Raw genomic sequence first — 16509 nt, 5'->3', positions numbered from 1 at the left:
AAATTCTGCTTTAGCTTCTAGTGCTCTGAGAATGGTGCTGGTAATGGATGTTAAATTGGTGACTGTGGATCTTCCGGGAAGGAATGGCATAGTGAAATTTTTGGGGGTTTTTGAGGCAAGATTTGATTGGTGATGGTTGAAAGTAATGCCTTCTCCATAAGTTTCAAGAGGATGGAAGAGCGAGAGATTGGCCTGAACTGTTTAATGAGGGATGCAGATTTTTGCATTTAGGATGTGGCCTCACATCATATCTGTTTCAGAGAGGTGGAAAGTAGTGCTGCGTTAAGACACGGTTAAAAATTGAGAGTAGTGGATCGATGATAAACGTGCTGAGACACTTGATCATGAATTGTGGCACAAGGTCAGGGCCTGCGCTTGCGGTGGGTGGCAATCCATTTATAGCAGTTATAAGCTTCTTCCTGGTGATGTTAACGGTGGTGATGTTAACGGTTTGAGGTCTTAAATATTATTTAAGACCTCAAAATTCGGCACAAGGCAGATGTTCAATTTGCCTTGTGACGAATTACAAATACAAATATACCTAAGTTTAAGTTTACTTGGTCATATATATACAGTGAAAATGACCAACCAAACTTTGACCTTCAATGTTTTTGGAACTGGCATCAGAGTGACTCAGCGTGGCCATAGCTTCTGTATTTCACTTCGCACAGTAAACATGGCAACACTCAATAATTGGATATCTGATAACTAAATATGAGGACATTTGTCTCCAAAACGTAGCCATCCGTGATCAAAAAACGTGGATGACTACTTTTTTTAGAGACATATATTTGATACTATTGAGGAAACTACCCAGATTTATGTGTCTTATAGAGATTTGACTCGTGAAAGTGAACGAGCAATGGGAACGGATACGTATAAATTACCTTTGTGAAGGATAACTTCTCTGACTTCAGGTAGTGACCAATCTTCGTTCACTTATTCATAGACGACTGCAACTCCTATCTTAAGTATTAATTCAGAAATATTGTTGAAATAAAACCATTGAACCATCTTAAGAAATACTCTGTATGAGGTGGAATCTCTCTCTGACGAATGCTTTGGAAGACTGAAATCCCTCGCCAAATCGCTAAGCTCACTATGTTTCAAAAGTTGGTGTTTAATAGAATTGTAAGAATGAAAATTGTCATCGTTGTTGCTATCGGAAGCAGATGCAGACGAACTGTCTTATGGCAGACTGAAAATTCGATACGATATGATTCTAGGCTCACGCGAGATTACTGGAATTCCAAAAGGTAACACTTTTTCTTACCTTTTCTTCACTGTTTCATCTCTTCACACGAATGCTTCAAACTTTGTGCAAACACCGTGATTTGTACAGATCCCCAAGTTTATTTCCAAAATGCGCATAATATGCTTTTCTCATGAATTCTTTAACGGTTTAACTTTTTTCTTTATAATAAATATATTCCAGATATAACAGAAAATATCTGGTCTGTTTATAACAACCCCTTGTTGTTATAGTCACAAATAAAGAAAATTGGAAAGAACACATATGCATGGAAAAACAAGTACAATACAGAACATACACATTTCAGCAGCCATTCAAACATTGATAAACATAGCAGTACGTTTTTGATGAGTTTTAGAATGATCTGAAATGGCTCACCGCTAGTTGAGAGCTTCTTTGCTAATTCCATTCCTGAATTCACGTGGCACATCCACTCCCTCTACTGTGCTCCAGTTAGAATTGAGAAAGCCAGTGATCATCGAAAACATTCTTGCGTTGCAATTATCCTAGAGAAATTTATAACCACTGGTTTTCGCCATTTAATGTAAGCATTGCAATGCTATTTCATACTGGCCCTCGTGGGTAGCACAGTTGGTATATTCGCCGTACTTCCCTTCACGCCAGGTGTAAAAGACCTGAGTTCGAATCCCGTCGATGATTCGAGGAATTTTTATGGGTCATTTTCACAACGTGGCTGAGTTAGTCGGTCTCAGGCGAGGGTAACATGGTTTTTCTCCCCGAAACTCGGGTTTTTCTCGTCTAGCAAACAGAAAATCGACCTCAGAACACATGCAATATAGACAATATACACTGAGCAACAAGGCTTTAGTTTTGCCGATGCTCCTAAAATCCAACAACAACAACAACCTGTTTCACTGAACACTAACTCATTTATGTAAAAGTAAACATGACGTTTTGTGAAAAATCTATATATGATGCTGAAAATCGGATACTATTTTCAGCATCGCCATTCAGGAATGGAGAATTAAGACAACGTAAACATAACATAACATATTATTTAAGACCACAAAATCATCACACGCCTGAAATTAAAGACGATCTGAAATATATTGCAATGCTTACATTACTACCTTTGTCATAGACTAAAGCAATTTTAGGGCTAAAAGCCTCAAACTATGAAATATTCAAACTATAATACTGTTTAGTGCAAATGCGCCATTAATGCAAAGGTGAATTTTAAGACAAATTGAAATCGCCGATTTGGTACCTACCTATCCACTGACGAGATCAAATAGCTTCGAAACGGTGCTATCTGAGTGGTGGAACTCAACTGAGAATAAGTAACAGCAGACTTCTGTAATGAAGATGTGTTACTTATCCGAAGTGTAAGAGGGCAACTCGTGAAGGATTTAACATGGAGTTACCTTCCTCTGATGATGTTTAATGCACAAAATTTAGTTTGTTTTAAAATTCCACTATGTAGGAATGTTTGTTTGTTATTTGGTTTTTAGGAGCATTAGCAACTATGTAGAAATGATGCATATGCACTAATCAATGTCATAGCCTAACCTGTTCATAATGATTGACTATTTTTGTTAAGTAATTATTTTAACTAACAAGTTGTTAATAATCAAAATTTATGATGAGTCGGTCTAATTACTTTGAACTAATGCCAACCGTTGATCTAATTTCATTATGTAACCTCTTCTTTCCTTGAATATCCTGTTATCTGGAAATTATTCTATTCCCCTTGATTTTTTATATTGTAACATAAAATTATGATAAAACTTACCTCTCTGACAAATATGTCTGTGTCAGTAGTATCTGCTGTATTCTGAATAGCACTCAAAATGGCCGATTTAGTGTTAATTGCCTGAGCACTTTCTAGGAAATGAAACCAGACTTGTAGAACGTGGCCATTCTTGAAAGTAAACCGAGTTGGGTAGGTCATCAGATCTCCATCAAAACGTAATAAATTATGTTCACTTTCGTCATTAAAGGTGCTTACGTTGAATATCTGAGGAAAATGGAAAACTTTGAATTTACTTCTGTTCAGATTTGATTGTTTGCAGTAATTTAATGTAGCTCTCACTTGATAAAATTAACGAAATGATTTCTTACCTGCATGTATATCTCTTCTCCAACCGTCGCAGTAATCATGACAATAGCACTCATCTTCACCGGTTTAGGGTTTTGGTTGGTGTTGAAAATAATGGAATTCCTGGTCTCATAATGGTACACATATCGTGTTCCAGAAGAAAATGAGATTCTGGCTGATGCTGTAAAAGCATAGAAACAATATACTATTGTAGTCCCTGACAGAGGAGTTTCATTGTAATAACTTCAAAGATGTTTTTGTGTGTTTGTGTGCGTGTGTGTTCATTTTGCAGCTGAATTAGTCGGCCTTGGGTGAGAATTTGCATGGATTTTTCGCCTGGAAACTAGAGTTTTTTCCCCTTGCAAAACAATCAGGTCATCCATAGAATACGTACGAGTTACACGTCTCATACAGCCAAATTTTTCTTGCCGATTGCCAAGAAAAATCTCTGAACAACCAACCAACCTACAAGCTAAAGCCGTTTTAGGCATGTTCGTGGATGCGTAAAGCACCTATTTACTTAGCATTAGCATTAGCATTAGTAGAGGCATTTGATGCAAGAAAGCAAGCTTATGCAGCATCAGCCAAAAAAAAAAAAAAAAAAAACCCACTTCCACTTCACCCCTCTGTTCGTTCAAAATACCTGTCCAGCTGAGCCTTAAACTTATTTAGGCTATCAACCTCCACCACAAGGGATGGAAGTCTGTTCCACCATCAACCTTCATACCCGTTCATCCATAGTTCCTTTGCAGGCACATTATTAGACCTGAAGACGGATTTTAATAGAATTTTGAAATTCGCCAAAATATCTTATATTAACATTTTCATAAACATTTTTATAACATTTTAATAAACAACTTAACTTGGCTGTCACTAGTATTATAACGACTAGAATTTACTTTTTTGAATCAGCCAGGAAAAAAATTCTATCATTCATACCCTTCCATCACCAAATTCGGCCCAATTCTGCTTTGAACTTTACCAAACTATTGTGGGGGTGGGGTTTTATATATATTTATTATATATATTTTTTTGTTTATATTATTACTATAGTATTTATTATTATTTATATTCTTAAAAATCCCCACTTTGCATCTGACTAGTTATCTCACAGAAGAATTCCGGTCCTGTGGGAGTTCCTATATTAGTGCACTCCTCCTTTGGATTTTTGCTGTGTGTTCAGAAATGACCAAACACTATTTGCATTAAGTTAGATACAATTAGTTTATTATACATAATTACAAATAAAAGATCAAGCAATTCATTACACATTATTCACTTCATATATAGGTACATGGCATGGATTACGTTCCTGGTCATTAGGCTCTCTTATCATCATCATCTTAATATTCGGCAACTAACACATTCCTACGATCAGTTTCACCTAACTCTTTCTTAAATACAATTGACATTTTTTTCTTTATTAATCATACTTATCTAGCACAATCCTACATTTTTCTTCATGGTTAACACAATTCTTCTTCTGGAATTTAATGTCCACTTTACACATTATTCTATTCTATTCTCACCCTAACACATTAAAATTACATGTTAATGAAATATACATTGGTTTATTTATTTCTTCATCCTCTCAGGTAAACTTCAGCATTTAGCGACTAATTTCTCTACTTCAGTAATATTATATAAGTAACATACAACTGTACCTGCTTTATAGGTTAACCCATCCAACATTATTAACTCCCTTCCATTAATTAATTAGCAAATAAACCATAACTATAATCAATCCTTCGTTAAACTAATTCTACAATATTTCTTTGCTTATCTATACAATACATGCACTGAGTTAACTGTATGTTTCCCTAAATCTCACTTAATATTTATCTAATCTTCCCTGCAGTCCTTTGCAATTACGTAGGGGTATATACGTTGTTTAATCACTTACTTCTGGAGATTTGAATCCTACCGCTAATACAATGTTTGGCCTGTGACTTTCAGCTCTGCATCGGGGTCCACCATTGGTTTGGAAACGCTCTTCTCCGATTCCGGACTGCTTACTTCTGCCAGGAACACTATTCGCTTTGCCGATCATATCCTTCTTTGCTGTGCCGGGTCATTCAATAGGAGTCGCTTCCCATTACTTTATTTCTTTCTGTAGGCTAGAAGACGGTCCGGTGTTCTTCCATAAGCATTATCTCGCTGTCCTCCTTCTAAAAATATCTCTCGGTGGACGCTTTCGGACTTCTAATTTCCATCTGGAGAAAGTTCCCTTTACAGTAACTTAGCTATACTTTACTAACACTATCAGAACTTAGTCAACTCACCATAACTGGTTCTACTGGTGGATTACTTCCGGGGACTGTTTCCCGAGCCTACCTCCGAAAAAAAACTTTAATCATACGTCCGAAAAAAACTTTCATCACTCCTTCTAAAATATACCTCTCCGAAAAAACTTCATCACCACTTTAACTCGCGCGCTCTTGCCTTTTTATTTCCCAAAATTTCGTAACGCCCCTCCCTTTCTCAACCAATCATTTCTATCTGACCATCATCATCTCCATTCTTATTTGCCTATTCCACATGACAGGACGGTCGAGCTCCTTCCGGTGTAGAAAGAACTTCCGTTTTCCAGAGAATTCTCGATCCTTCTAGAAATGACCAGAAATTTCTGGAGCTCGGAACCCATCCGGAAAACATCTGCGTCCATTTACTTGATTCGTCTCACCTTATTTTAAAATGACCACACCCGCTCTGTTTGCAGTAAACAAAAACGCTTACACCTGGTACCCCTATTGTAATCTCTGGAGCAGTCCGTCCCTTTTGCCATTCCATCAATTAATCCCCCACTGTTCCGTCTCGCTTTCTACACTTGCTGCTTCAGGTAGTGGGCGCTGATCGTATATTTCTTTCTAATGTTTATTTTCACGCTATATTTGCTTGTTCATTAAATTTAACCTTCTCTTAAATTAATTCCATTAGCGTGAGACCCATTATCTTAGACAATATTTGTTATTTTAAGTGTTTTCTTGTAAGGTCTGTAATATCACTCTATCTAGCATTCTTTCTTTAATTATATCGATATTTAATTTTACTTGTAAGACTGTGTCTTACACTATCAACCTCGACACTATTGCAGACAGTTCATTCCACTGATTTATAACACGCTGCTCGAAGCTAAACCTCATGGGATTGAGCCTTCTGTTACTCTCCAAAATTTTGTATGTGAATATCCCATGGTTCTTTTCTCTTTTGCCAGTGGAAACATACCTCCCTCATTCATTTTACTGATTCCCTTCAGAAATCAATAAAATTTATACAGTTCTATGTGGTCCTTCTAAGCCGTCTAGTTGCCAAGCTTTGCGATTTACACTTCCTAAGCTGTTCATATGGGCATCGATTGGCATCCCTTACCAATCTATTGTCCTTCCCTGAGCCCTTTCTAAACGTTGTGTGTCTTTCTCGTATTCCGCTTTCGGCTGTCTTACCTATCAGTAGTTTTGTTACTTATACACTTGTAATACTCATATAAATCAGTATTTCACGATAGTCTGTCACTGTCCTATTCTTTTTTTATTTAGCTCAGTTAACTCTTTAGCCTCTCTGATCGTCCACCTGGGTATCTTTCTTTTGCGAAACTTTCTTCAGCACTGGAACAAATGTGTTGGCTGCATCCTGAATAAATCCCTTAAATACTTCCCATAATGTATCAAGCAATTTTTCGTTCTCTCCAGTTAATTGAGCCCAATAACTACTTTAATAACTAAATCTTTATTTCAATAATAATGATAATGATACAATATTGCAATATTGTTACTCTCCAAAAGGGAATATTGCAATGTACCTTGGTACATTGCAATATTCCCTTCACGGCCACCAGGCCAGGGGTTAACAGTAATAATACAACATAATAATAAATAGAGAACATAAGGAAATACATATGTGGAAGTACAGCTCAAAACTCGAAGTATGGTACAGTTATTTACACTACAATATATAAAGAAGATATTGGTGGACACAAATAATTTCATATAGTAATATAACACAGACAACTTTCTTTCCGCTGAACAGAAGTAGTTAGTTCATTGTTTCTCACTGTCATACTGAAAAGTTACTATGCCATCTTCATATCAGATGATATTTTTGGTTTGCGGAATTGGATCAGGGACAGAGAAGTACAATGCAAGGATGCGACCTCTGTATTCCCTGTCACAAGCAAACTTATTAAGGTCAGCATCCAAGGACTGGGCACATGAAAGTAGCCGAAAAGGCAGGAACCTGTCGAATATGTGGAGACGGCTGAGATATAGTGTGTTCGTGTCTAACGGCACTGGGGGTTCCCCTCATCTCCGTGGAGACGGCTGAGATAGGTATAGGTATGTTCAGGATCAGATGGCTCCAGGGATTTCTCCCATATCCGCGTATGTTCTATGTATCGAGTGACAGTACACTAACATTAGCCACAAGAAACATAGACACTCACATCACAAATTGGACGGTTAGAAACGCCTGGACGACCTCGGGCCATCGTACAATAACCATCTCATTAGAATGGAACCTGACAAGAACAGCTGCCGAAAGGCACATGCTAAATAGATTTGCCCTCAGCAAGGCAAACTGGGACACCTTCCGAGAGACTCTACGCACAGCAGGCCAGCAATACCTGCACACACTGAGGGAGCAGGAATGCGGGAGCAAAAACCCGGAACGACTCCAGAAGGATTTAACAAAAATAATAACAGAAGCAGCAGAGAAAGCCATGAAGAGAAGAATCCCCATTGCAGGGGCCACGCCCTGGTGGACTCCAGAGCTCACACGAATGAGGAAATTAGTACAACACAGAAGGAAACAATTTCAGAGGGCTAGGAGGAATTGGCCGCAACAAGAAGTCACTGAACTCAGGAACCAATATAGAATCGCTAGAAATTGTTATACTGAACAGATAAAGAAAAAGAAAGTACAAGGGTCAGGAAACAGCAACCCCTAGGGGGGGTGGTATACAAAATTACCACTCACAAACTCCCGGGGGGAGGGAGTCGTGACAGCCATCAAAACAGAACAAGGAAATTTAACCATAACCTGGGAGGATCGATTGGGAACATCCCGGACAACATCCTTCAGGAGCTACCAACAACACTAACAGATGAGCAGCAGGCTATCTGCCAAGCAAACAATTGCTATAATAATGACCAAATAGAACCCCCCCTTCACCTTAGAAGAAATTCAGGATGCAGCAAGTTGTGCGAAAAATAAGAAATGCCCTGGACTGGACTTAATTGAAACGGAGATGGCAAAAGAAGCAACGGAACATATACCGGAATTACTGCTAAAACTATTCAATTGCTGCCTGGAAGCAGGTAAATTTCCACTATGTTGGAAAAAGGTAAATTTAAAACTTTTCCAAAAAAAACCAACAAGGCCACCAGAGACACCTAGTTCCTACAGACCCATAGCCCTGCTACCAACCCTCAGTAAAATATTCGAAAGGCTGCTACATACCAGAATCACAAGACATTATAATGAAGTAAATCCTAACATGACAAAGCAATACAGATTTACTCCTGACAAATCCACTATCGAAGCAATACAGAACCTCCTCTCTAGAGTCGCCCATTGTAAAAGGAAATACTTTCTCGTCATCGCAGTGGATTTCGCTGGGGCGTTCGACATCCTCTGGTGCCAAGCGTCTTGCCGAGATTCAGAGCTGCCATCCTTCCATTGAATCTTTATTATTGCATGAAGGATTACCTGTCTGATAGAGCAGTGCAAGTTACCACACCATGTAAATGCCTCAGTCGCCCAGTCCGCATGGGCCGCCCCCAGGGTTCTGTCCTAGGGCACTCCTGTGGAACTTTGTCTTAGATGACTTCTTCGCCATGGATCTGGCTAATGTGGAGGCCCAGGCCTATGCAGATGACTTGGTCTTGACCATCGAGGCGGACAGCAGATCCTCATTAGAAATGCAAGAAAATGATGCCCTGCAAAAGCTGCTAGATTGAACGAAGCTACACTTGCTCAAACTAGCACCCGACAAGACAAAATCGGTGCTGCTAAAAGGTACGCTAGACTTAAGGAGACCTCCCAAATTAAGATTGGGAACAAAACAGTTAAGCTGTGCGAACAGATTAAATACCTAGGAATAATCCTGGACAGAAAATTAAATTTCAAGCCACACCTAGAATACATTAAGCAAAAGATAAGAAGATACGCTGCCCTCGTCGCTAGAGTCACTCGCAGGGACTGGGGACTCAGACGTACTACCCTGTCTCTGTGCTAAAAAGCTCTCTTCATTCCTGCTATCACATATGGCTCCCTTGTCTTGTACGCGAAGGCGGCACTAGAAGTGAATAAACGGATCCTCGAAACCATTCAGAGGACCATCCTCCTTACCATGTCGAGAGCAACTAGAAAGACTAGCACGGCTGCCCTCCAAGTCCTGGTAGGAGTTCTGCCCCTAGATCTCGAAGCTACCCGCTGTGGTCTACTCTACCATCTTGCCGGAAACACATCGGCTACAATGTACGACCTCACTAATGACCACTACTATGAGAAGAGAAGAATCACCGACCACCTCGTCCAGATTTGGCAGAGGAGATGGAGCAACACAGAAAAAGGTGCAGTGACCAGAAGATTCCTCCTCACTGTCACCAAGCTGTACCCTAAGGCGCCAGCATGGTTTCACCCTGGTCGAAATACCACCTTCCTCCTTACAGGACACGGCCCGTTTAAAGCTAAACTTCACCAACTTGGCATCATAAATAACGCGGACTGTCCCTGTGGCAACCCGGAGTCCTGGAGACACTTAATGTTTGAGTGCGATTTGTGTGACGACCTACGACAACGCCTAATAACGGCAATCGAATATATCCCAGACAACTAAGAACCCATACTGTTAGACACCCAAGAGGACGACTACAAGGCACTCAGTCAATATACCCAGGATCTATTTTCTAGAAGGAAAACAATGATAGAAATACACCAAAGGCAACCAGACTAGAAAGAATGCAGGTCAAACAAGTAAAAAAAAAAAAAAAAAACTCACCATACCACAGAAAGACAAGACTTCAGGATGATTTGGATGGCCTACTGTCGACCCAAAACTGCACTCCCTTGTGCGGTTTTTTTTTTGGGGGGGAGGCAATTTGCTCTTCTTCTCTCCTCGCCTCCCCATATTTTCACTGTCGTGGGGCATGGGCATGCCCCACTGAAAATGGGGGGGTCACCTTCGTATCCAACCCCTCTATTCCTATTTCGTCCCCCCGTCTTCACCCTCCCACCCATCACTTTCTTTTGTCCAGCGACTGCCCCACGTCCAAATTTAAATTACATCAAATTTTGCCCGACCTTTTAGGCTCTCTAGAAATAGTTCTTTTAGCGTAAAACCTCACGCAGCGCTTTCTAAATGCAGTTTTACTTAAATCAACAGCGTTAGCTCAAACCTTTATTTTAGGTCCTAGTCACTGAAATCCCAGGAAAGTAAGTGACAGGACCTGCCAGAGTATAATTAGTCTCTTGGTACACCCCCGGCGTCTCCGTCGGTAGGTATGGGAACGCCGGGTCCCACTGGGGACCCGGCGGCCAACAGGCCGGATGAACAATGGGCACAACAAACTACATACCACATGACCCATACATTATTTTTAAACCTCTGGCATAGACAGAGTACTGTCACTAGATACATAGAACATACGCGGAGATGGGAGAAATCCCCAGAGCCGTCAGACCCTCAGTACCTATACCTATACCCTGTCTATGCCATGACCCATACATTATTTAAAAAATAATGTATCGGTCATGTGGTATGTAGTTTGTTGTGCCCATTGTTCATCCGGCCTGTTGGCCGCTGAGCCCCCCCCCTAGTGGGACCTGGCGTTATCTTACCTAGCGACGGGGACACCGACCGGGTGTACCAAGAGACTAATTATACTCTGGCAGGTCCTGCCACTTACTTTCCTGGGATTTCGGTGGCTATGACCTAAAATAAAGGTTGGAGCGATCGCGATTGATTTAGGTAATATTGCATTTAGAAAGCGCTGGGTGGGGTTTTACGCTGAAAGAACTATTTCTAGAGAGCCTAAAAGGTTGGGCAAAATTTGATGTGATTTAAATTTGGACATGTGAGGCAGTCGCTATACAAGAGAAAGTGTTGGGAGGGGAGAGTGAAGATTAGGGGGTGAAATAGGAAAAAGAGGGGTAGGATAGAAAGGTGACCCCCCATTTTCAGTGGGACATACGCATGCCTCACCAGAGTGAAAATATAGGGAGGCAAGGAGGGAAGAAGACAAAAAAAAAACTTTTCCCCCCTTCCCCAGGAAATAGGAAAAACATGTCTGCACAAGACATGTTTTTGGGTCGCCAATAGACCATATCATCTATTGTATCTCTGCTGTAGTCCAAATAGTGGTGTCACCACTGACTCAACGACAAGGTCTAGTCCTGGCAAGCCGGGGTCTGGGGTTCTGTAATTTTTATTATTGGGTCTTTGTTGTGCAGTGAATTGGAGTTTTCATCTGTTCACTTTCAGGAGTGGGAATTCTAGATTGGTGTTCAAACTGGGTATCACACAATGGGTGCTTCAGGATAGCGTCATACATTATGGTAAGTCTTATTTGTGTGTCACGTTCTTGTATTGCTATCATTGTTTTCCTTCTGGAAAATAGATCTTGGGCATATTAACTGAGTGCCTTGTTGTCCTCTTGAGTGTGTAACAGTCTGGGTTCTTGGTTGTCTGGTATACATTGGATTGCCGTTATTAGGCATAGTCGTAGGTCGTCATACAGATCGCAGTTAAACATTAAGTGTCTCCAGGACTCCGGGTTGCCACAGGGACAGTCCGCGTTATCTATGATGCCAAGTTGGTGAAGCTTAGCTTTAAACGGGCCGTGTCCTCTAAGGAGGAAGGTGGTATTCCAACCGGGGTGAAACCATGCTGACGTCTTAGGGTAAAGCGTGGTGACAGTGGAGAGGAATCTTCTAGTCACTGCACCTTTTTCTGTGTTGCTCCATCTCCTCTGCCAAACCTGGACGAGGTGATCGGTGATTCTTCTTTTCTCACACTTGCGGTTATTAGTGACGTCAGTGGTGAGGCCGATGTGTTTCTAGCAAGATGGTAGAGCAAACCGCAGCGGGTAGCCTCGACATCCCGGGGAAGAACACCTGGAGGGCAGCCGTGCCTGTCGTTCTAGTTGCTCTCGTCATGGAAAGGAGGATGGTCCTCTGAATGGTTTCGAGGACCCACCCTCACGTACCAGACAGGGGAGCCATACGTGATGGCAAAGAGGAAGAGAGCGTTGTAGTATAGAGACAGAGTAGTGCAGCTGAGTCCCCATTTCCCTGCGGGTGACTCTAGCGAAGAGGGCCACGTATCTTCTTATCTTTTGTTTAATACATTCTATGTGTGGCTTGAAATTTAATTTTCTGTCAAGGATTATTCCTAGGTATTTGACCTGTTTGCACACTTAACTATTTTGTTCTCAATCTTAATTTGTGGTGGTCTCCTTAAGTCTAGCGTACCTTTTAGTAGCACCGATTTTGTATTGTCGGGAGTTAGTTTGAGCAAATGTAGCTTCGTCCAATGTAGCAGCTTTTGCAGGGCATCATTTGCTTGCATTTCTAGGGAGGATCTGTTGTCAGCCTCTATGGTCAAGACCAAGTCATCTGCATAGGCCTGGCCCTCCACATCAGCCAGATCCATGGCGAGGAAGTCATCTAAGACAAAGTTCCACAGGAGCGGCCCCAGGACAATCCTGGGGGGGCAGACTGTGCGACTGAGGCATTTATATGGTGTGGTAACTTGCACTGCTCTATCAGCCAGGTAATCCTTCATGCAATTGTAAAGATTCAATGGAAGGTTGGCGGCTCTGAGTCTCTCCAAGACGCTCGGCCTCCAGAGGGTGTCGAACGTCCCGGCGAAATCCACTGCGATGACGAGGAAGTATTTCCTTTGACAATGTGGCTCTAGAGAGGAGGTTCTGTATTGTTTCGATAGTGGATTTGTCAGAAGTAAATCCTTATTGCTTTGTCATGTTAGGATTTACTTCATTATAATGTCTTGTGATTCTGGTATGTAGCAGCCTTTCGTATATTTTACTAAGGGTTGGTAGCAGGGTTATGGGTCTGTAGGAACTAGGTATCTCTGGTGGCCTTGTTGGTTTTTTTTGAAAAAGTTTTAAATTTACCTTTTTCCAACATAGTGGAAATTTACCTGCTTCCAGGCAGCAATCGAATAGTTTTTTCGGTATATGTTCCGTTGTTTTTTTTGCCATTTCCGGTTCGATTAAGTCCAGTCCAGGGCATTACTTGTTTTTCGTATGGCTTGCTGCATCCTGAATTTCTTCTAGGGTGAAGGGGGGGGGGTTCTATTTGGTCATTATTATAGCAATTATTTGCTTGGCAGATAGCCTGCTGCTCATCTGTTAGTGTAGTTTATAACTGTGAAGGATGTTGTGTAGGATGTTCCCAATAGACTCCTCCCAGGTTATGGTTAGGTTTCCTTGTGCTGTTTTGGTGGCTGTGAAGACTTCCGCCCCTGGGGAGTTTGTGAGTGATAATTTCGTATACTCCCCCAGGTTGCTGTTTTCTGATCCTTGTACAAGCCTCTCCTATGATTCTCTTTTGTTTTTCTTTATCTGTTCAGTATAATGATTTCTAGCGATTCTATATTGGTTCATGAGTTCAGTGACTTCTTGTTGTATCCAAGTCCTCCTAGCCTTCTGGAATTGTTTCCTTGTATGCTGTACTAATTTGCTCATTCGTGTGAGCTCTGGAGTTGAGTCCACCGTGGCGTGGCCCCTGCAGTGGGTGTTCTTCTCTTCATGGCTTTATCTGCTACTGCAGTTAATATTTTTGTTCTCCTTCTGGAGTCGTTCTGGGTTGGCACTCCCATATGACTCCTTCTTTAGTGTGTGCAGGTATTGCTGGCCTGCTGTGCATAGCCTCTCTCGGAAGGTGTCGCAGTTTGCCTTGCCGACGGCGAATCTATTTAGCGTGTGCCTGTTGCTGGTTGTTCTTGCCAGGTTCCTTTCTAATGTGAAGGTTATTTTACGATGGTCCGAGGTCGTCCAGGCGTTTCTAACCATCCAATTTGTGATGTCTGTGTCTGTGTCTGTGTTTCTTGTCGCTAATGTTATGTCGATCTCTTCTTCCCATAAGGTGTTGCAGAAGGTCGGGAGGCAGAATGGTTGGTTTTTAACAACAAATATGGAGTTGGTCAGGTGCTCCTCAAGCCTTTGGCCATTTGTTGCGCCTCTTCTTTCGGGCGTGGGACTGTGCCAGAGGGGGGGGGGGGGCTGCAGTTGACGTCTGCCACCACTAGTGTCTTGTATCCGCTTAGTGCAGTTTGAAGATTCTCCATGTATGTTATCGCTTAGTCGATTTCTGCCCCTGGCCTGCAGTATGGGAAACATGCTGCAGGGAGTGCAGAATTGTGGGATTTTTGTGACGATGATGTGGAGGTTCTTGATTATCACAGTTGCCCATGGGATTTCATCTGTGTACTGCACAATTTTGTATTTAATAGGATGTCCCTGCACTTGCTTCTGGTGTGTGTACGGTTCCAATACTCTGAGGATGTCGGCGTTTTCCTCGTTAACTTTTAGTCTGACCTGCTCCGCCACTGCCTGGGCACGCTATGCATTGAGCTGTTGGAATGTGAGAACTCTGGAGTTGAATTGTTTATGGTGTGTGGCCATAATCTATTCTCTGTTGGTAGGAACTCTTGATTTTTTGGTATGTCGCACACCCAGTATCGTGGATAGAGTGTGAGTACTCCAGTTTCAGACTCTTACAGTTTGCGCAGGTTGGTGCGTCGGTGCTCACAGCTCAGACGGGTGAGATGTGGGCACAGAGTTGGAATTGATCTGAGGGAAGGCTGTGGGACTCTTCATGAGCACAGCTCCTAGAATGATAGTGCAGAAATCTCGCCAACGACCATTTTGATAGTCGTGGTAAGACTTTTCACCCTAATCAGCATGGAAAGCCTGTGTATTTGAATCAAACTGGCCATTTCAGTTGTCCTTAGCTGCGGAGGAAGTTTGTTTGTTTATGGCCCATTTTAGGAGCCAAAACTCGGCAGAAAAAAGTGGTCTGATTGTGTTAGGGACAGCAGATGCTTATACCTCTGCAGCATATAAAAGCGGCGAGTATACTGTGGTTTTTATATATTTTATAGTAAGTGTGACTTCATTAATATAATGTAAATGCTGTTTGTCAATCCACCGGAGTCGAGCTGCCAGGGTGAGCAGCTTGTCTATGTAGTAATTGAAGCAGAGCTTAGGATGAAACACACCCCGTTATTGATGATGGGAATAGGAGAATTATACTGAATTGGCTGAATATGAGAAAGCGTTTTCTTTAAGGAAAATATCATAAATTTAGATTTTTCTGGGTTTATTTTTCATCCGAACTGGTTGAGATAGTTTTCAAATTACACGAGTGTATTTTATTAATTGACGTTGTTATCACGAGAAGATCATCATGTGGAGAAATTGGTGTGAGGAACTTCATATCCTCTGCATAACATAAAGTATCATGCCTGGACTCGATAAGTGGTGTGAACAAGAGCCCAGATAAGACACCACCCTGTGGCACGCCTGAAGAGATACTTCCCTCATATATATATATGCCCATGGACAGTAAGCCAGATTTTTCATTTTTGAAGGAGTGACGTGAGGAACTGTAGAGTGTCTCCCTTGATCTGTGATAGTGGTCTGAAAGTAGCTTCAGCATTGCAGGAACGTTTATAGAGTCGAAAGCTGCTTCAAGGTCTACATAGGTGACTGCAAGCTATGCTTGAGATTCAAATGTAGAGAGGATAGAGCTGGTAGTGGCTAAGAGGTTAGTCACAGTGGATCTATGCGGAAGGGAGTAATGGTTTTGAGGAGGCTGATGTGGACGAAGTTGTTTAGTTAGAACGGAGAGGAGTACTTTCTCAAGGAATTTTAGAAGACTTGAGGCATTGGAGATTGGCCGGTAATGCTTAAGGAGTGTAGGAGATTGAATTTTGGGTATAGGCTTGACAATGTAGATGTTCCACTGCTGGGGAAAGAAATGGCTTGACAAAACAGCATTAAAAATAGAATGGGATCCAAAATATATGGGCTAAGACATTTGGTAATGAATTAGGGGATTCCATCCGCACCTGATATAGCAGAAGCTGGTGTAGAATTAATGTCAGCAATAAGCTGTTTCTTGGGGATTGATATTGCAGACAGAGTGACAGGTGTGATTCCAGTTGTTGGTTTAT

The 16509-nt window shown here is 41.6% G+C and overlaps 1 protein-coding gene across 1 annotated transcript in view; it reads right to left on the bottom strand.

Moving 5' to 3' along the window:
- LOC150086111 (uncharacterized) overlaps positions 1–3388 on the bottom strand; it is a 182801-nt gene extending 179413 nt beyond the window's left edge. The window contains exons 1-2 of the mRNA XM_090374799.1: positions 3335–3388; positions 3006–3230 (exon numbers count right to left, since the gene is read on the bottom strand). Of these exons, the coding sequence (XP_090230925.1) occupies positions 3006–3230; positions 3335–3388 (279 nt within the window). The remainder of the gene's footprint in view (positions 1–3005; positions 3231–3334) is intronic.
- Between the last annotated feature and the right edge of the window lie 13121 nt (positions 3389–16509).

Source organism: Mastigoproctus giganteus, chromosome 5 (assembly GCF_048544385.1).
Source record: "Mastigoproctus giganteus isolate SK-2022 chromosome 5, ASM4854438v1, whole genome shotgun sequence".
Taxonomy (NCBI): Eukaryota; Metazoa; Arthropoda; class Arachnida; order Uropygi; family Thelyphonidae; genus Mastigoproctus; species Mastigoproctus giganteus.
This window is presented reverse-complemented; position numbering and strand designations above follow the sequence as displayed.